Here is a 19,973-nt window from a genome sequence, read left to right as displayed (position 1 = left end):
TCAGCGATCTCTCGCGTCTTTTGTTTTCGGTAGCTAGGTATTGTTTCTAAAGGGTCATAACCCCCTCTTACTCTTCTTTATTTCACTCTTACCTATCCATCCTCATTGTTGCTATTATTTTCTACCACCACTGATCTTTTTTTTGTTTTTTACTGTGAAAGCAGTGGTACTGCCCCCCCCCCCCCCCCCAATCACCATTTCCCCGGAAATTAGTCTGTTGAAGTGGAGCCTCTAGCCCAAGCGAGAAGCTTCCGCCCTCCACCTTTACCCGCCGGAAGCACCACTCACCAGCCACCTCCCCACCGCACCCCATAGCTATGAGCTCACCCACTCATCGCCACACCACTCCGCCCACCTTCACCATCCAGATCCAGAAACGCCATCCATCACCCACCCACCCAATTCTACCCTCCAGAAGCGCTACCCATCACTAATCTACCTAACGCCACCCTTCACAAGGCCTACGCCCCCCGGAGGTCCATGCAGCAGCGGAACGAAGAAGCGACGGCGAAATCGTATTCATAGACTCAGTGGTATAGACAGCTGCCCTCCACAGGAACCACCCATCAGCCACGAGCTACCTCCTGACTGCATACTTCACCCACTAGCTACGCGGCTGCCCACCCACTAACAGCCACCCTCGACCCACCTGCGCCCACCTTCACCCTTCATCAAAATTCTGTCGCGTGTGTGAAGCATTCCTTAGAGCAAAAACATCAAAGTATAATCATCGAGGGTAAATCCAACTGCTTTCTTGTCGCATCATATATGTCTGATCGCCCTGTATTTCTTTTTTCTTTTTTTTTTTTTTACAATGAAACCACTGCCACTACAACCATCTTTATTACGCCATTTGGTGTCCTTCCTTCCTTCCTTCCTTCCTTCCTTCCTTCCTTCCTTCCTTCCTTCCTTCCTTCCTTCCTTCCTTCCTTCCTTCCTTCCTTCCTTCCTCATTAGTCTGAACCGTCATTCCTGTAGCTCACCTAAAATGCTAAAGAAAAAGTTTGTAACCTAGCCGGTTATAGCCTGGCAGCCTGCAGATTAGTTTGGTCACAATTATCTAGTCGCCGCACACAAAAATTAAACGAAGAGAGGTAGTAGGTACTGGACCATTGCCTGAACTAATATGTTTTGCGAATATCCTGTGGAGAAAGTAAACGGCGGCCCTGCGGTGAGAGTAGCAGACGACGAAGCTTGGCGGGCGTCACGCAAGTGGCGCTCGCAACGCCACTACACTAAAAAGGAAACACATAAAACTGTTTTCAGTTTCGATTTCGGAACTAGATATAAACTTGTGCATTTTGTGTTAAATAAAAAATGATTTATTTGCCTTTGTATGCTTTGTTATTTTATAGGTCAGTTTTTTTTAATAGTTTGTTCAGGGCTTGAAAAATGGATATTTGAAAGTAAACAGCTGCAGGCGTTGATCGCCAGAGGACGCCACCAATTAAAGGAGGAGTTGCCGTGACTCACTTGGCTTGGGATTCGTGTGAGTATTTTGACGTTCCTACTTGCGTTTTAAATCTTGTTTGTGGTTCCATCGGTGACCTTAAACCCACAGCAAGTAATTTTAGAATAATTACGCCTGAGCAGAAGCCCAGTAGCAACATGGGAACAGTTCGCCGGCTTCCGTGGCGGGGCACAGCGCTTGCGCCGCGGTAGCGCGCTTTGATCACCTAATCTAGTATTTGCACCGGTGACTGCATTGTTCCTGTACGGTCTCACGTTAACGAAGTCTGAATGAAACTTATCGTCGGCACGCGCAACTCGGCACTTTTATTCTCATAATCACTCAGCATCACGTCGTGGTGGTCAAAGTGGGAGCGGAGCGTGCCTGTGTTCGGTTGTACCTTTTTATTTCTCGGCCAAATGTCACCGACCTTATCGGGACTGCGGAGGTGTAAAAGGAAGATATTGCCGGCCCTTTGTACTACGCCCGTGTGCTGACGGTCACGCATAGCGCGGCGCGCTGAAAGTCACCGGCGCGACTTCCCTTGAGGCACTGCCCAAAGGAAATCCAAACCCACCTTGCGCGGCGACTCCTTGTCACACACACGTAATACTCTCGCGATGCAAGGGCGGAAGTCCGTGAGCGGCGCAGCCCCCTTTGGGTAGCGCTGTTCGTGCTTTCTACGTGTTGAGTTTCGCCTACCGTCTTCATCGCGGCCGGCGTTAAATAGTACGGCTGACTAGCGCGAGTTGCTGCTCGACCTGTTTCGCATCTTTTGAATGGAAGGACGCCTCCTTTCGCCTGTGCTTGAATTGTATTCGTTGCGTGCGGCGGCCGCCCGGAACGTTTCGTCGCTTGATTAGCCACCACGCCACGCTTGGGTGTCTGTTTTTGCATCCAGGTAACGATGCGGCTGCGCCAAGTAGGGATGACACGGCGTGATTGTGATAAACGTGGAGGAGGCAGCATTGCAGCGTACGCCACTAGCCGCGTGGGCAGGTTTCTGGCTGGGGTATACATTCGGTCGCAAGCGTAGGGGCGTGTGAGGGCGCAGTTTATAAATAGTTTCAACTAGTATTGCTTTAGTTTTGAACACGTGTATTTCATTCTGCTGACCATGACAGAAGGTAAGTATTGCTGATCATTCGTATCGGTGCTCGACGTTATGCCAGGTTATTGTGGCTTAATGATACGCAAGAAAGCATCGAGCGACCCTGCCGTGATTATCAGATTGCGAGATGTAAGTTGATGTTACGGAGTTTGGCGCTGTCTCTTTTCGCAACGACAAAGTGCTTATTTACTCAAGTGAGGTTGATGTTAAAGGAGTGCTGTTACCGTGTGGAAATAAGGAGAGTGACGTCACTGCGTGAGTTCCTTCGTAATCATGTCGCGCGTAAAGGAAAGTTTCCTCATTGAAAAAGGATTTTGTTATGCCGACGGCACGTTCTTGTAGCGGAGCTTGAAACTCGCGCACTAATGTTTTATAGCATTTCGGCTGCCGTTGCATTCTGCAGAGAACGCTGGAAAAACGCTAAAAAAAAACGAAAACAGAACCAAATAAAATATTGAAGCAACTTTATTCGAAATCCTGCTTTCGTGTAAATTGATCGCTGCTCCTTTCACTGCAGTTGTATAGCGCTTTCTCTTAATTGGAAATACCGCTCATATCGAAACTTCTGACTTCACCGCTTATTTTGCTCTACAGCTAGTAGCTGCCTGAACAAAATCGATTTAATGGTGTCCCTCGTTCGAAGGTGGAAACGGACTTGGGTGGGGAATTTAATGCGCAGCGCAGATACGCGGTGCTCTCTTAGATAACGGATTCAAAGGAAGCTGATGGCGGCCGAGGGTCCGCTGGGGTGGGGGATGAGATTAGAAATTTTCTAGGGTAGGTAGCCGCGGTTGGACAAGCCTAATTGGAGATTACTGGGAGAGGTCTTTGTGTTAACTATAAGTAGTCTGGTTCATGATAAGTGTTGTGTGTGTTTTTTCTCAACGTTGGTTTTCTGATTTTGCCTGCTTTGACGTGTTGCTATAGGTCGCCTTGTGAAGCCGTCTCTAGTTGCTATGGGGGCGCTAAAGTCCGAGCTTCTGTTTTCAACGTGTGTGCCGTTCTGAAATGCGTGGTATGATATAGCCTCGAAAATGCTGCGCAAGTTATGACAGTGTTTCCTGGGGGGTAAAAACAACAAAATACTCTTAGGCGGTCCTCGGTGGATCGTCTGAATGCGTTCGCATCTTTTGTTGCTGCCGATTTTGTTGTGTCTAATGCCCGTGTATGCGGAGTTCCTTCTCAACATTAAATTCATAGATTGCTGCGAGTCGTAGTACCATGATCCTGGCGCAGTGGTGCAGCGGTTAAGCGATTAGCCACTGCCCCGACAGGTGGCTGTTTCAACACACAGCCACAGGTGGGGCTTGTGAGACTCGGGTTCCTCTTCCCGAGCAGCCTCTCGCGACCAATAATTAATTTTAACTGCCACCTGCTGCGGTGGGCAGGTTGTGATGACGTCGCAAGGCTCGCATCGCGTGACGGCGGTCGCCATTTCTGCTTGTGCAGACCCTTCTAATGCTAACGCAAGAATAAATCGCTGAAAGCACTCAGTTTCTAATTAGAACCTCCAAACTATCTACAACCTGGACATGCCTGTCACTGTTGACCGAATTCTCCGAAGCCCTAGCTACTTCTCCTGTAGGCTTTTCTGTGCTTTGTTCCCTCGTGTCATAACCGAATGAAATTCGTTTTTTGTGCCCTCATTGTGCCAGGTCGCTGGCCTGCTGTATGTAACAAAAAGCGAAAACATTGGAAGCCGGCGACTTCAGTCAGCTAGTCGTTACTGAGACAAAAAAAAAAAAAAACAGAGGCGAAAGGGGCACTGAAATCGTGAGCGGAGGGCAGGACCCTTAACGAACCTTGCAGATGGGTGGGCTGTATACACACACACGCACAGGATCATTCCGCCGAACAGATGGTCGCACGCAGTCGTCTGCCGTATGTCCCCTGTGCCTGCTGTCGTGCGAATATGTAACACCGTCACTCGCGGTTAAAACAAGTGGCCGACTTTTGGGCATCACAGAACGGAGGCCAGGCTTGTACCCCACCCCCTTTACCACTCCACGCAGAAGTGTGAGACACGGCGGTACGACATATAAATAGGCGCTCAGTCGGCGACTTGTCTGCGCTTGGCAGCGTTCAGCCGACGAAAACATTGGCGCGGGCCAGTGCTGTGGTCACCGCGCCCCTGTGACGCTGCTTCGAAAGTGCCAAGGTTTGCGCGTCGAAAGCGGCAGAGGTGACGAAGAGCCCTACAGTGCTGCTATGTTTGCGTTTCGGTTTGTTGTGCTGGGACAGCTTGCGAGGCGCCTGTTGTGTCTGACTTGAGGCGGAGAGCGGATGTGTGGGCGTCGCTGTCCTTTCGATTGATCGCTTTGTCTCTCGCTTGGCTGTCGAAAACTAGCTTTACTTGTAGTACATCTTCCCTCATTGAAACGTCGCATGCATGGAGACTTGTCGCCGTCTTGTCCATTCACTTCATTTCAACAAATGCCTTCCACCGTGAAAGGGAATGTCTTTTTTTTTTTTCGTTACGGACCCATTGTTTCCCTCCGTTTGTGCGAAGCTTTGAGAGTGTGACGTCGTTGAATTGTTCGAGTAAAACGGCTTAGCAGGCTTCGACAAGAAAGACCATCATTTTTCTTCAAATAAAATTGTCCTACCCCACGTTTTATTTCTTCTCTTTTGCCGCGAGTCTCAAGCATATTTGAAGCACGAAATAAAGGCGCTTTATAGAAAATTTCTCATCTTTAACGATCTAGACGCGAACTTATGCTAGGAGAGGAATATTTTCGTCGGGACATGGCGGAAATCATATCGTCAGAGGAAACACAGCTTGGTCGTTGTGGCAGCGTATTGGATGTTAAGCATATGCGGACTATTGTCTTTTCGAGGATATCGAAGTGAATTCGGAGAACTCGGTTGAATTAATAGCTGGAAAGAAAGGGCATGTTACGTTATGTCTACGGAATAACGCCGTCATGATACCATCCCCAATGTTGTCTCTAAGGGCACCATTTTCTTTGAACTCATTCACCATCCCCGACGTATGATACTCGATCGAAATTGCATGGACACAATCGCGAGAGTTTTGTTATTTCAGCTGGTGAGAGTTGCAACAATGTCTCGCTTAGATTCGATGAGCTAGGGAGCTTTGGGGCACCTTAACATAAGCCATACATTGCTCAGCCCCCATCACCCTAGACGTTTTTGTGACGTGTTATGGTGTCGCGTTCCGGTTTATTACTTCCACGACTGTGCGCTCCAACAGGCATCGGATGATCATCTGATCAGCGCTGGTTAATGATATGAACGGATCCCCAGAGCATGGATGCATAAAAATCCGGCTCTCCGATTCATCGCAAGCTGTAAGGTTAGCTGACTATCACGCCACCGCCTGCTTATTAAACGCCGAACATGTAGTTTCGTTAATGCTTCTCTGGTACTTCGATCATTTCGATCCAATTCTGTTCGTGAAAGAAAAAGCAAAGCATTATCTCTTAAAGGCCTGCGCGTGATACAAGCGCACGAAATACTCCCCAATCCTGTCCCCCTACACTGGTGGGCAGACTTGCAATGTTTCTTTTGCAGCGAGTAAATGGTATGTGTCGGTGTATGTGGAGTGCCTTGACTATACATTCCCTCCGAGGCTTTCCACCGCTAGCCGGTAATTCCCCCTCAACTGTCCTCCACACGCGCTTTGTTTCTCGGGTTGCTGTGAGGACCTCTTAAGTCTTGAGACTGTTCCGTTACGCTGTCGCCTCCTTGAGGGTGTGATAGCGCCCTCCCGGATCCGTTTCTGTTTGACGGTCTTGATTCGCGGAAATACCAGACGCCAGCGGGGAATTCAGCAATCCTCGTTCGAACACTTGGACGGCCGCTGTGTTTTCAGGCCAGAATAGGAGAGGACAGTTGAGGGGGAATTACCGGCTAGCGGTGGAAAGCCTCGGAGGGAATGTATAGTCAAGGCACCCCACATACACCGACACATAGCATTTACTCGCTGCAAAAGAAACATTGGAAGTCTGCCCACTAGTGTAGGGGGACAGCATTGGGGAGTATTTCGTGCGCTTGTATCACGCGCAGGCCTTTAAGAGATAATGCTTTGCTTTTTCTTTCACGAACAGAATTGGATCGAAATGATCGAAGTACCAGAGAAGCGTTGACGAAACTAGCTACATGTTCGGCGTTTTATTTGATGGAAAAGGAGAAACCCACAATGGACTGTCCTTAAACTGTCATTGTGTTCTCGACGTGTCGTGTACTCCATGGAACGTTATTTAGTTCTTCGTCGGCTGGCGAAGATGGGGTCTGAAAACAAGGACCAAAATAGAAGATCGCCTTTTGAATGAGCGGCGCTCCTTTGTGAGGCGTTGCTGGACTGTGCGGCTACGTACTACGTGACACTTTGTGCCCTCATGGGACGGGCTTCGCGAGATAATTGAGTGTCTGTAGAGGGGCCGCGCTTGTAGAGTATTCAGAAGCCGCCGTGGCCACTCCCCAGGCGCTTGTGTCATGCGGCGATAACGGAGACGTAGCTGCAGCTGCACGGGTGTCTCTTGCGACACGCAGCCGATGCAGCTCGCTGAAGCTCTTTTTTGAGAGCACGGCGGGAGCCGGAGGACACGCCCGCGTCGTCAGCATTTCGGAAGGGCTTCAGTGCAGAGCGCGGCCGTGTCCAGAGTTTTGTTCTGCAGTTTTATATTCCGGGCGGTGAAAAGGCTGACGAGGTACGTACGGCTCTTGGGGAATTGTGGCTTTGGGCGTTGAGGAGGCTGTGTAAGCCGGGTGTCAACGCCGTCACCACTGTGGAGGTGCTGTGCGGAACTTCCGCAGTGATGACGAAAGGAGTCATAGAGCGAGGTTTGATCTCTGCCCTATGTAAATTTATACCTGCATTCGTTCAGATGAGCAGTATTCGAAGACCTGCGTTCGCAAGCCTGGTGAGAGTGCAGGATGTCCGTGTTGCAGAAAGGATACCGTTGGCTTCGAATGTTTACGGGATGCGCTCTGTGTCCTGAAAAAAAAAAATACGATTCAGTCACTCAACGTAATCGCCACAAATGCCTGCAAATGAAGGAACATGCGTGATCCACCCACTGATAACAGTACCAGTCGACTGGGTCCCGAAACAGAGTTCCGTATTTTTTTTTTCCCAAGCACAGGTGTCCAGTAAACTTTTGGCATACACTCTAAACAGAAAGAAGCAAGAAAGGGAGTAAGCTCTCCTCTCGCGCACTCCCATTTATAACCGCTGTGTGCATGTGCCTCTAAATGAATTTGCGTAGACAGCTGACGGCTGCTTAATAACTTGGGATAATGAAGCCAGTTTTGTGCATGTTCCACATTTCGGCGAGTAGCTTGGCAGACGTCTGCAAGCAGATGAATAACGGCGTTGCGAGTTCAGTGTCTGGGAGAAAATGCTTTATGCGTAACAGTAAGTATAAGGTTCAGGCACAAGTACGCTGCTGCTAACGAAACTGCTGCAAGCCGGCACGTGAATCATCGAGTAGCGTAAACGCAGAACTTCCTCGTTGTGGACGAAACTGGAGTCGACATCCGACTCTATCGTAGGCGCGTATGGCGAAGGGAGCGAAGGGCAAGGGTATGTGGATGAGCACTTTTGCTACTTACACCCAGCTGCCACGCGCTTTGCCCTCGAAACGTTTTGCACGGTGGGGAGGGCCGTAGCCTTGACTCTGGACTGCAGTACACGCACGCAAGAGTCGATACCTGCATACGAGTAGTTACGGCTCTTACAGCTTGGTCTGTTGGCTCCCCGTGTCCGTAACCTAACCCGGTTGCGATGTCTCGGGGACCGCGGCGTTCCTGCCATACGTCGTCGAGGAAGCGAGTCGTCTCGTGCTTAGCGTAATCCACTTTGCGGCCACACACGGCTGCGTCTCGCAGTTGTTGCGTCCACGGCGCCTATAGATTTCTGTACAGTCGCGACGGTTCATGGCACACGAGCCTGCGTTTTAAAGGCGTGCCAAGTGTTGAGGAGAAATGCTCGCCCGGGGAATGCGCGCACTGTTGCAGGTCGAGCACGAAGAATGCGCCGTGTTCCACTCAAAACGCGCGCCGCGGCAAGCCCATAGGGAGCGCGCTCGGAGAGAGACTTCCCGTCGAGGGGGCCGGACGCGCGGTTTACCGGCGGAAACCGCTGAGACCGCAGCCTCGGCGCTCTTGGCGCAGCAACGGCTTTGAGTCATGCACCGAACCGAGGCTGCGCAGTGTGTTGAAGAAGAGCCGTCGCGGTCTGCGTTCTTCGTGGGAGGCATATTTCGTCGCCGCCGCCTCCGGCCTGCATGCGCGACGTTCAAGGTGCGACGACCTCTCTCTCTCTCTATCAGTTATGAGCGCGGAAAGGTCGCTTTATTGCGGTTATGCCACCGTTTCCGCCCTGTACTGGCGCGCCGATGTTGCAGTTATCCGAACTGCCGCACTGCTAGCGGTACTGCACCGTTGGCAAGGCCGCCACAGGTGTGGAACGATTGGCCGCAATCCAAGTGCCTCGATCTCCTCCATCTGGTTGCGTGCACGCGCTGGGTGCCGGCGCTGACGGGCTTCTGACGACGTGTGACGGTGTCAGATGTGTCAGGTGTAACGTTTATTGAGAGACGGTCAGCTGTTTGCGCTGATCACCTCCGCCCCCCCCCCCCTCCCCCCTTATCTTTCTTTTTATGTGGACATCAGAATCAGATCAACGTTGAAGGAAACGCGAACGAGGCAACTGAGACGGAAACAGCGAAGCAAGAATTTCTTAGCTGGGGAGACACGTACAGTAGCCAGGCTAGACGGTTTGCTTCTCAGTCGTATATTGAAGCCGTTATGCCAAGCCCTCAAGCTCTAAATCTCTGTATGGTAAGAACCCTTGTCCTCACCTTCCAACAAGTTTTTGATCTTTAGGAAAGCCGTAAGGGCTCTCCTGTTCGAATGAGAAGCAAACCATGCAGCCTGGTTACCTTTGGCAAAGGCTGTATGTATTAGAATAATTGGTTCGAAGGCCACATCGTAGAAGTGTGAATAAACCCGGCTTCTGTTTTCTTTCCAGGAGTTGATATTTCGGTGCTTGTATGTTCGCCTTTCAGTTGTCGTGCTTAGTTGTTTCATTTGACGTGGATGGCCGGTACGTGCCCCCTTTGTAAGGACGAACGTGCGTGTGCGGGGAAGAGATTCCGAGGTGCTCTGTGTATGTAGCCTGTCTGCCCGAAGGTGACGCGACAGTCTGTATGTCCGCAGTTTAACGAGTTTCTGTCCAGCGACTCCAGTCAGATGTGCTGTGTTTACTTTTTTTCTTTATAGGACCTTATAGTGTATTTTGCGACTTGCATTTCTTAACAGCCGTGGAGCCTACCTCTCAGCTGCGGCTGGCGAGCATCACGGCGGTGCATGTCGCGTAGAACCTCAATCAATTGCATGGACAGTGTACTGACCAGGGCGAAATTTCCGTTGAAGGAGGATCCGTCGTCTGTGTTGCGTCGTCCCCCTATGATAGATACTTATAGCTACGCCTCTGTATGCACAGATAATTATCCGCATCGTTAATTGGCACGACGGCCGTGTTTGTTTTCAGCTACTTCTTAACTCAATTAGCGCACGTTTCACGGTGAGTAAGGGGATGGCTCGATAGGCGCACTGCTCCACTTGCCTCGTCTAATGTTTCTCATGCGCCGTCTTTTTACACGCCTCGTCTGCCGCCTTAGACCGTTAGTTACTCCCGCCGTCACTGTGGATAATTTTAGTTTCGCTCGATACCGGCGTCTTGGGCTTTTGAGAAGAACCGAGGAAGAAGAAAGAGGACGCTCAGTGCGTCCTGTTGCGACCACGAAGCCGAGACGCTGATTTGTGTGCCTATAGCTGTTTCCGGGTTGCCATGCTGAACCTTTGTCGTACACAGTACCGAATGCGGTCCGTTGGGAGATTTGTTGACTATCGCCTCAACTGTGGCATAGTTGCAGGTCGCCGCCATTAGCTAACCAACTGTGCAGCTTCCCTCCGCTTGTGAAAATCAACCGCAGACGGATCCCCGATTTTGAACCGGAGTTTTCCAACTAGAGTCGACTCTCGATCGGTATCTCGAACTCGAAGGGGGAAACGGAGCATTTGTTTGAATTATGCGAAGTTTAAATTCAGCGGAGCGCGGTACCAAAGGTTGAGTTCGATTAAAGCGGAAGTTTGAATTAAGCGGGTTCGAATTAACGAGAGATTATTGTAGCTTAGTGCGCGCGTATGTTCCGTCTAGAGTCGCCCCTGTGATCACCCAGCGACGCGTGGTCGGCTTCGGAGCGGCTGCATGGAAGCTGGAGGGGGAGAGAAAGAGACAAAGGGGCCGCAGCTGTCTCCGTGCTTCCGCTCTCCACTGGGTGAACCAAGGCGAATGTGCGGGGACGAGGAAAGGCGGCTTCTTTCGTGGCTCGGGGTCAGGTCGTCTGCTCCACGTTGTCCGCCGCCATTGCGGCTCCTCTGCTTCTGTTTTGCGTCTTGCGGTCGGCGAAGGGCTTCTCGGCTTGCGCGATTCAGGGCTTCTTTGCGTTCGCCTGTCTCCATGTCAGTGCCCATGGAGGGCACATCTTCTGCTCCCAGCGGGACGACGTCCTCGGGATAACCAGAATAGAAGAAAGAAGGCCTGGGCCACCAAAGGGTGGTTTGGATTTTCGGTGTCCTCCATATCGGAGGAGGAAGAAAATCAGTACGAGTTCGCTTCAACGGCGTCGTGGACAAAAGTGGCTGAGGTCGAGCCGCAGGTGCTGTATGTCTTGCAGCTTAGGGCCCGCCTGTGATCCGTCGCTTTGCCTGCGAGTCTGTTCTCTAAGGGTTGTTGTTGCAATCTGAATGGACAAGTTCTAGTTCCTACCTTTCCTTTAGCCCTCGGTTCGTAACAGCGGGGCACTTGATAGCGTCTTCCTGCTTTGGAGGTTTCGACCTTCTTTTGGGAAGGTGTTTGCGTTGGAAGCTTGGTGCGCAAATTTTCATCTCGTGCCTAGTTTAGAATGTCTTCCCATGTACTGCTCGTGTCCACCGTCTTATCAGCTCGCTGCCCACTCGACACTATACTCGGCTTTGTATAGACAGTGTTTATTTGCTGTAAGTATGTGCAGTGGTCTCTCGCGCGTGGTTTTTTTTTTAAAGCGAAATTTATTGCCCCAGGGCATCAATGATGCGTGAAGGTGTGATGAATGATGTAGTAGAGATTAAATGAATGGAAAAAGGTTAGCTGATTTGATGAAGTCCAGCAGAGAACGATGGTACGGTCCGTGCGTCCAGGCAATGTATGAAGAAGGGTTGCTTGGTGGAAGACCTGCTACCATCAGGTGCCGGATCCTTGTATGCTTGAGAGCTGGGCAGTCCCACAGTAAGTGATGAATGTCGGCCTCAATGTCCTCGTGTTTACATACCGGACACCCTGGCCGAGGAAACAAATCTCGGTACTGAGGCCACTTCCGAGTGACGGCTGCATGGTGTGAGGGCAACCCCGACCCGGATCCTCCTAAGCGCAACCTCCTCTGCACGGGTAAGACCGCGGGGGAGAGTTACCGCACACGGAGGGATGAGAGCACGTGTGCGGCGCCGGAGGAGTTCCTTTCTTGATGAAAGGAGGGTAAAATTGTCCAAATGAAGGAGCCGAGGCGTTGTTGAGTTTGTATTCGCAAGGCGGGTCGCTAAATCTGCCCGGCTTTGATAGGTCAGTTGATCCCGTGGGACCCACTCAATACGTACTGGCTGCGGGATGCGTGCCGCGAGCCGGTGGATGTCCTGACAAATCGTTGGACAGCGGCTAACACCTCGTAGCAACCGGACAACTTAAAGGGCGCGTGGTTGTAATTCGGACAGTGCCTGGACACTCGCGTTTGAGCGGCGCAAACTTTACCACCTGTTTATATTTTTCCAAATATTGTGTATGTTGTATAAACCACTCCCTGCTATCCTCTCCCTGTCCCTTTATTTCTGCCGGCTGCAGCTCTGGTGTTTAAGATATTAGATAGCAGTTACCGCGGCTGGCAGCATCTTTTCCTTCCTTTTTGTATTTTGTGTTAATAAACCACCGCTACTACTACTACTACTACTACTACTACTTATTAGTTTGAGGTGGCAACGGCATTAGCCTGTCCGAGGTTCCGGTTTTAATTATAGTTTTAATTATTCACTCGCCTGTCGCGCCCATAGCTCATGTGTGCAGGGTGGGCCGCTTTACTGGTTAGGATAAGTTAAAGGGCAACCAATGTTTGCTGGATATTTGCGGCGCTGGCCGGCCCTGCAATAGCCGTTATCTTGTACTTTTCAAATCAAGGCGCCTTCGACGGCAGCGTTTATCTGTTTCGCTGCTTCCGATTAGCACCGCGCGGGGGCGCCTCTGTCCTGTTGTTTTATGATAACTCAAGGGGCATTGGCCTACTGTTTGAATCTAGGGCAGGGTGTCTTAGAACGCGCAGCTACAAAAAGAAATTTAACGAAGATAATGACACATAGACTATGTGTGGTAAATCTGTAGAAACAACAGAACACCTCATACTCAAATGTGATGGTATCCATCTTGATGTGGATGGAGGCACAGTCACTCTCCCTGATGCCCTAGGGTTTAGAGACGGTGGAAATTAGCAAAAAGCGATTGGAATATTGGTTGCTCAAAAGCAGAGAGGTGACAGGAAGTTTGAAGTGCAGGAAGACGTATTTAAAGAAAATGGCGAGTTTTAATAACTTACAACACAGATAAACAAAAATAAAGGACAAAAAAGCTGAGCATTGTGACAACTGTCATCACCCTGTTTCAAAGGGGACGCTCCTACCTTCCATCCATCCATCCATTTGCAGCAGATATTCCCTCTCGGCCTTGTAGAGGGACGTCTTGCTGGTTCGATGCTGCTCAATCACATTGCTCGAGGACAACTTCCGGAAATGTTAACTGCTTATTTAAGTTAATAAAGCAGAAAGAAAGATACATGCATGGAGAAAACTTTACATTTTACTGTCTCGTTGAGTGGCCTGACGTGACCAGTCAGGTAAATTCACAACACTCACCCAATCAAAGATAGAGGGAAGAAGACAAGCCCTCTCAGTCAATACTGCACGAGTATTCTCACTCCCTATTATCGGGACCCGCGAGCTTGGCGAACACTTCCCACGGGTGCGGCATATGCTGACAGCCTCAAATTCGACGAAAGGATAACTCCGAGGCCGAGGCGCCGTCACTCACAAACCCTCGAGGACTGTCTCTCCCGCGCAGTGCACGGACTCTCGTGCAGTGCAGTGTGCACGCATCTCGTGTCTACATTGAAAATTGGTTTTTGAGGCAAGGAAATGGCTGCGTTTTTATGGAGGCAAAACGCTAAGGCGCCCGTGTGCGGTGCGATGTCAGTGCACGTTAAAGGTACCCAGGTGGTCTAAATTATTCCGGGGCCCTCCACCCTACGGCACCTCTTTCTTCCTTTCTTCTTTCACTCCCTCCTTTATCCCTTCCCTTACGGCGCGGTTCAGGTTTCCGCCGATATACGAGACAGACACTGTGCCATTTCCATTACCCAAAAACCAATTATAAGGCAAGGAAATGGCGCGGTATCTGTGTCACATCTCGGCGGACACCTGGACCGCGCCGTAAGGGAAGGGATAAAGGAGGGACTGAGAGAAGGAAGGAAGAAAGAGGTGCCGTAGTGGAGTGCCCCGGAATAATTTCGATCACCTGGGGATCTTTTCGTGCACTGACATCGCACAGCACACGGGCGCCTTTTGCGTTTCGCCTCCATCGAAACGCGGCCGCCGCGCTCGGGTTCGAACCCGGGTACTCCGGATCAGTAGTCGAGCGCCCTAACCACTGAGCCACCGCGGCGGGTCATTCTTCATTGTACGGATGTGCACTTCGCGACAGCGCAAGAGACAACTAATTCTTCGGAATCCACCGCTTTCCGGCTTCCTCGACCCCTCTACGGATGTTCTCGGTTGCGACCGCCTTCCTGTGAAGAGAGCAGAGAAAAGAACTCAACGTGCACCTTGTATCGCGAATACAGACGCACAGTTTGGACATGTAAAAAAAAAAACGATACCGAAAATACAAACTCGACACATGAGCAGTGGGAGGAGGTGCTGTCCAGCTCGGACCCCGACGACCAGAGGAACCTGCAGCAGGAACGGGGCCCGAGCGGCATTAGCCTCCAGTGGAGTCTTGGGAAGGAGGACAACATTCGCGCTCCGTCATCTGAAACATTCGTACAAATCGCACCACCACTACCGCAGACGCGGGCGTTGGGTAAACACGCTCAGCGTCAGAAACTCCACTGTTGTGGTCTGGTAGAGCGCGCGGCCGGCCAAGGCCAAACGTACTATTCGCGGAGTTGACGCGTGCATCCTGCCAGTAACCTGACGCGCATGTGTGTCCGTTTTGCCGTCCCGGCGATGTGAATGCGTGCACTCTCTCCACACTATGTATGTTATGTAATTCCAGCTGTGTCACCTTGACAAATTGAAAAACCGCCTAGAGGGCGCACCTCCTCCACTATAATGAAGATCTTTAACCTTTGGAGTCAATAAACGCAAATTTTTTTTGCTACACCGTCGTCGATGGTATGCCGTTGCGCTGCGCCGGTTGGAAATTCGTCATGCAGGGGGGCTCGTTGACGGCCCAAAATAGCGCTTACAGAGGTTGCGGTAGGGCGGGGCGTCGTGTCGCGGGGCAAAGCTCCTCTGTTCAAAGTCGGGGTCGTGCGCGTTCCTGAAAACCCTGCTCTGGAACTTGGCCGACTATTGGAAGCCGTTAGCAAAACAAACACGTGCCGAGAAAACCGGGTTCTGACTCGAAGTAAATAAAAGTAATGACAGATGAAAGCGTCGGGGTGAGCAACTCCGATGAGCGCGCGCCGGGAAAAGCAAGAACTCGCGCGACACGCCTCCTCCCCCCATCCCCTTCCCCCACAAGCACCCGTGTTTTGTTTTTTCATATACCGGTTTCGTCGTCGTCTCTCGCGGCGCGAGTGCAGCAGCAGCGCCAACAGCGTCGCGCGCGCTTTCTCTCTTTCGACGGCGGAAGAAGCTCCGAGCGTGTGTATTTTGGGAAGGACCTCTCCCTCTCACTGCCTCTCGCGCTCTCGGAGGTGGCTCGCCGCTGGCTGCTTCGGCGACCCGACGTTCGGTCAACAGCGAAGCTGCTTCGCGGCCGTGGTTTCTGCGAGGTTTTCTGGACTTGGAAGGCAGCGCGAGCAGAAGACTCGGTGCAACGTCAACGCCGCTTGCTGCACGTATCGCGCCCTTGACGTCTGGAGCCGGTCTGCCGCTGCCGGTCGGTTGTTGCTCGGCGTGCCTCGTTCGAACGTTCCACTGCCGGCGCTGTTGGCCCGCCGCTAGCGTCCCGCCCTGCCGTCGCCGTCGCAACTTTTGTTTGGGTAGATGTTTGAAGAGAAAATCAACGCTGTGCTCACCCGGCTGGCGGGACTTCGAGTGGCTCGCGATCACCTCGGTAAGCGGTTATCTGTCTTTCAACCGCGCGCGAGATCGCGGCGCGCAGCCGCGACGAACTGCTTTTCTTGAGAAATCTCGATACGCCGGATGCGTCGTCTGCTGCTTGCCCCGGCGGCGCGCAGTCGTTCGGCCGGTCCATGGAAGGCGCGTTTTATTGCGAAGCCGGTTGACTCACGCACTGAGGTGTGGTTACGTCTCGCCCGCTTATACTTGTAGCCGGGACTTTTGCGTGCATTTTTCGCATTTGCAGCTCGTGATAATCAGTTGTTGCAAGCTCTTTGATCAGGCCTGAGCCGCACCGGTCTTCTCGTCTGGGTGTGTGGCGCGCATCGTGAAAACCGGCATTCTCTCCTTCCTTTTTGTTGCGAGGACTGGCTGCCTGTTACGTGTCGCGGTTTATTTTGGACTCGCACTTGCCTGCCCGTTGCACCTGAACTTGGACACTGTTCGTGCGGGGGTGTCACGAAGAAAGAGGCACTGTCACCTTTATTTTTTCTCTCGGTCGCATTTTGCGCGCCGCCAGGCTGGGGAGCTGAGTAGCAGGCGAGCGCGCTTTTACTGCAGACGCGTGCTTGTTTTCTCCATCGCACCCTTGGAACGGCGCCTGTGCATTGTGGAGGGCACAGCCGAGCGGCAGGTGGCGATGACAGAATTTTCTCTTGGGTTTTGTTGAAAGCTTACCCGTGTTTCGGTGCAGACACCGGCGGCTTGTGGCCGGATACAGCTGGCTGTGCATAAAACCGCACAGCATCTTTCGCTTTCCAGGTTCGCCAGTGTCTGTGCATTTTTATTTCATCGTGCAAGTACGGCTCGGGTTTCTGCATTAGCGGTACTTCGCCGTGATCGTGAAAATTAGCTAGATTGGCCTGCTTGTGACGGATATGTGTCATATTTTTTTAGGTGTCTCACCCGTACTTCATGATTATCTTCATAGCTGCGCTCTTAATTTCGTGGGCGTATGGCTGAGTCTGTATTCGTGTTCTAGAAATAATGCATGGTGAGTGATATTAGCTACTATACCCGACCAATCAAAGTTGGCGCCGAAAGTGCAGACACCAGTTTTCACTGAGAGCATGTAGAAACTGCTAAAGAAATGATACTATAACATGAAAATTACACTGGTGCAGATTTTTTTAAAGGCGTGATTACTCATTCTACACGGCATGTTAATGGTCAGTTATGCCCCCTTTTGCTGGAAGTGGTCTTTGCCTACTTGCTGAAGGTATTTTTTTTATAAAAAAAAAGTTTAAAACACGATACCATCTGATGCTGCACAGAGACTAAATGTTGCCTGCTGCAGATTCTTGTGCTTTGATAGTTGGGTTATACTTAATTATGGGTTATACTTTTCGGTTTTAACCATAAAAGGCCGTATTCTTGGCATGAAAGGCATAGCTAGCTGGCTGTTGAGTTTGAGCTACAGTCAAAGTTGAAAGTTAACCAAGTAGGAAAACCAGGGGCATGCTGAGCTGGTGGTATTGTTGGATGAGGCGTTTTCACACTTATTTACACACCTCTGCAGATTGTGAAGCATCCTCATTGCCACCTACTAGCTAAGCATTGTTTGTTCACTATCGTCACGCGCTTAGAGCAGTTAATTGGTTAAGTAGTTTTATCAACTTAATCTAAGACACTGACATGAAGCCTTACAAGGTTGTCATGAAAAGTACTATGTGCAGGCAACCGCATCAATTGAGCCACAGTTCCATCACTGCCTTCAGAAATGCAGACCACGTGAACCTAGCACGACAACCGAAAGAAAACTTGTCAACCTTGTTCTTAGAAGTAAACTGCCCCTTGCGTTCTTGTCTGCCAGATGTCTCATTAAACTCTCCTTACTTTTTTATAACAAGAACAGTTCCTTCTACAAGTGCACATTCAAGTGCAAAATTACTGGTAAATTATGTTAATTACTGGCAAACGAACTGTTCATGCCAAAAAAAATGCCAAGATTGGCTCGAAGTGACTTTTGACCACGCAGACTTGGCATATTAAATCACCAAATAAAGTCAGTATAATTTGTAAAAAATAACATTCAGTGATAAGAACAAACATCCATTCTGAAATAAAAACTGCAAAAAAGTCCACCAAATTTTCCAAAAATAAAAACCGAAAAGTCCTTCCCCTGGTTATATTAGCTATGTTGTTGAGGCCTGAAACCACTCCTGCAAGCTGTGCCTTTGCACCATGCAGGAAGTGTGACAACCATGTCTGTGCAAGAGTTGGCTGCACTCGTGGACCGCCTGGAGCAGGTTGCCTTCCGGCTGGAGCGCTGTGAAGGCGATGCCTATGGAGGGGGCGGCGGTTCACCTGCGGCACGCATGCTGCAGCGTGGCACCTCAGTGGAACTGGTGTCAGCCTCACTGCAGGGTTTTGAGGCACTGCTCAAGGGGCCCGTGCAGGCCTACCTGGCCCTCAGTCGCACCATTGGAGGAGATGTCCAAACACACGTGGGTACCTGTCAGAGCACCAAGTTCTATTCAACTGTTAGCCTGAGGGCACAGACTAGAGGGGGGTATGGTATTGCTATCCAGGCAGTCAGTGTGGAAATGTGTGGATGATGGAAGGCACGCGCACAACCTAGGGCTGCATCTCAGAGTTAATATAGCAGTGCAACAGATGCAGAAATACACAAGGAGCACAAACCAGTGCTGACCAGAGTTGACAGTGCCTGGTTGGTGTTCATTGTGTGTCCGCATTTGTTACACTGCTATATTTATTACGTGGTTGTGCCACTTTGCCTAACATATTACATTAATTCAGTTGCATGTCACATTGTCTTTCTTTTGTCCATATCTTTTCATGCTGGTTGCCTGAACAGTCCGTTCAGTTGCTTGCTTGATAATCTGCAAATAGCGTAGAAACATACTTTCACATGTGAATTCCTTGCAGGGTCACCTATCCGAAATGCTATCAGCAGGGCTCTCCATATGCTGTCGTTGTCATGACATGCCATTGTAGGCATCTTGTCTTTTGTGTCTTTGCCTTTGGCCCCAATGCTCGTTCTTAAAACTGCCATAGTGTGTGGTATGGTATCCAGCACAGTTAACATTTCACCTCAAGCACATTATTTTTTTCCTTGCTGGGAGAGCTTGACTTTCGTGGTAAGTGTACTGCACACATGTTAGCTAGGTTCAACTTCCTTCGGCCATCAGTTTTTACTGCATGCAAGCTGTGTCTGTTGCGTGGGGCCCTGCATGTTCTGGTTGAGCCTTTGCAGAGCCTAACCTTGTTAGCCCTTTGTGGCACAGCGCCTACAATTCTGCATGCGACTTTTCAAAATCTTATTTGAAGCGTCTAGAGCTGTTCTCGCAAATTCAATGATGCCGTATACATTTGAAATCCTTGCTACATAGAATGGTTGGGCCATTTCATGCTAATAAAGGTAGTTATCTTTTTAAAAAACAAGAAATAAAGATAGATGTTGCAGAGTTTTATGGTGCGCCTTGGAAGTGCTGTCTGGGGCTGAAGCTTTTTAATGCGACAGCATTAGAGTTCACATCAGGAGCAAAACCCTCCGTTCGATGTCACGAAATTTGCTGATTGGTCGAGAGGGTTCATGTGATCTTTTGGAATCGTCACAACCTGCCCACCGAGTTGTGAGCAACCTAGTTCTTAAATTGGAACCTAGATAGCATTAGAGTTCATGTCAGGAGCAAGCCAGAGCCATCCGGTGTCATGAAATTTGCTGATTGGTTGAGAGAGGTATGGTGTCGCAAGGTCATGTGACCGCAAAGGAACCAGTGAAAGAGTAGACTGATCAAGTTCTTGAGTTCAACAAAGAATTAAAAAAAAGCTATAAATAAAAAATTGGAAAATATTGTGATATATATGCAAATGTCGGCACTGTCACAGCATAGCGGGTGCCTGCTACTGCAGCTATCAGTCCGAATATGGTGTTTCATAGACTGGCAATTTCAGAGAAACTGATGCAAACACACACAGAAGTTGCGACAGAAGCTGCAGCAAATGTGGAATATTTTATTGAATGATGCTGTATCTGAGCTTTCGTTGCAGCAACAG

General features: G+C 50.2%; 1 protein-coding gene across 5 annotated transcripts in view; it reads left to right on the top strand.

Moving 5' to 3' along the window:
• Positions 1-1,421: 1,421 nt before the first annotated feature.
• The window catches only part of capt (adenylyl cyclase-associated protein 1), a 32,722-nt gene continuing 14,170 nt past the window's right edge, over positions 1,422-19,973 (top strand). The window contains exons 1-2 of one of the 5 annotated variants that reach the window (XM_077661886.1): positions 1,422-1,489; positions 18,144-18,400. In XM_077661886.1, the coding sequence (XP_077518012.1) occupies positions 18,158-18,400 (243 nt within the window). In that variant the 5' untranslated portion in view covers positions 1,422-1,489; positions 18,144-18,157. Of the gene's footprint in view, positions 1,490-2,552; positions 2,578-7,095; positions 7,235-8,712; positions 8,829-15,588; positions 15,949-18,143; positions 18,401-19,973 lie in introns of those variants that run through there. The other 4 variants (XM_077661885.1, XM_077661887.1, XM_077661884.1 and 1 more) reach the window with 4 other exon arrangements.

The sequence above is a fragment of the Amblyomma americanum genome, chromosome 4, assembly GCF_052857255.1.
Source record: "Amblyomma americanum isolate KBUSLIRL-KWMA chromosome 4, ASM5285725v1, whole genome shotgun sequence".
Taxonomy (NCBI): Eukaryota; Metazoa; Arthropoda; class Arachnida; order Ixodida; family Ixodidae; genus Amblyomma; species Amblyomma americanum.
The sequence above is the reverse complement of the archived record's forward strand: the minus strand, read 5'-3'. Positions and strand labels throughout refer to the sequence as shown.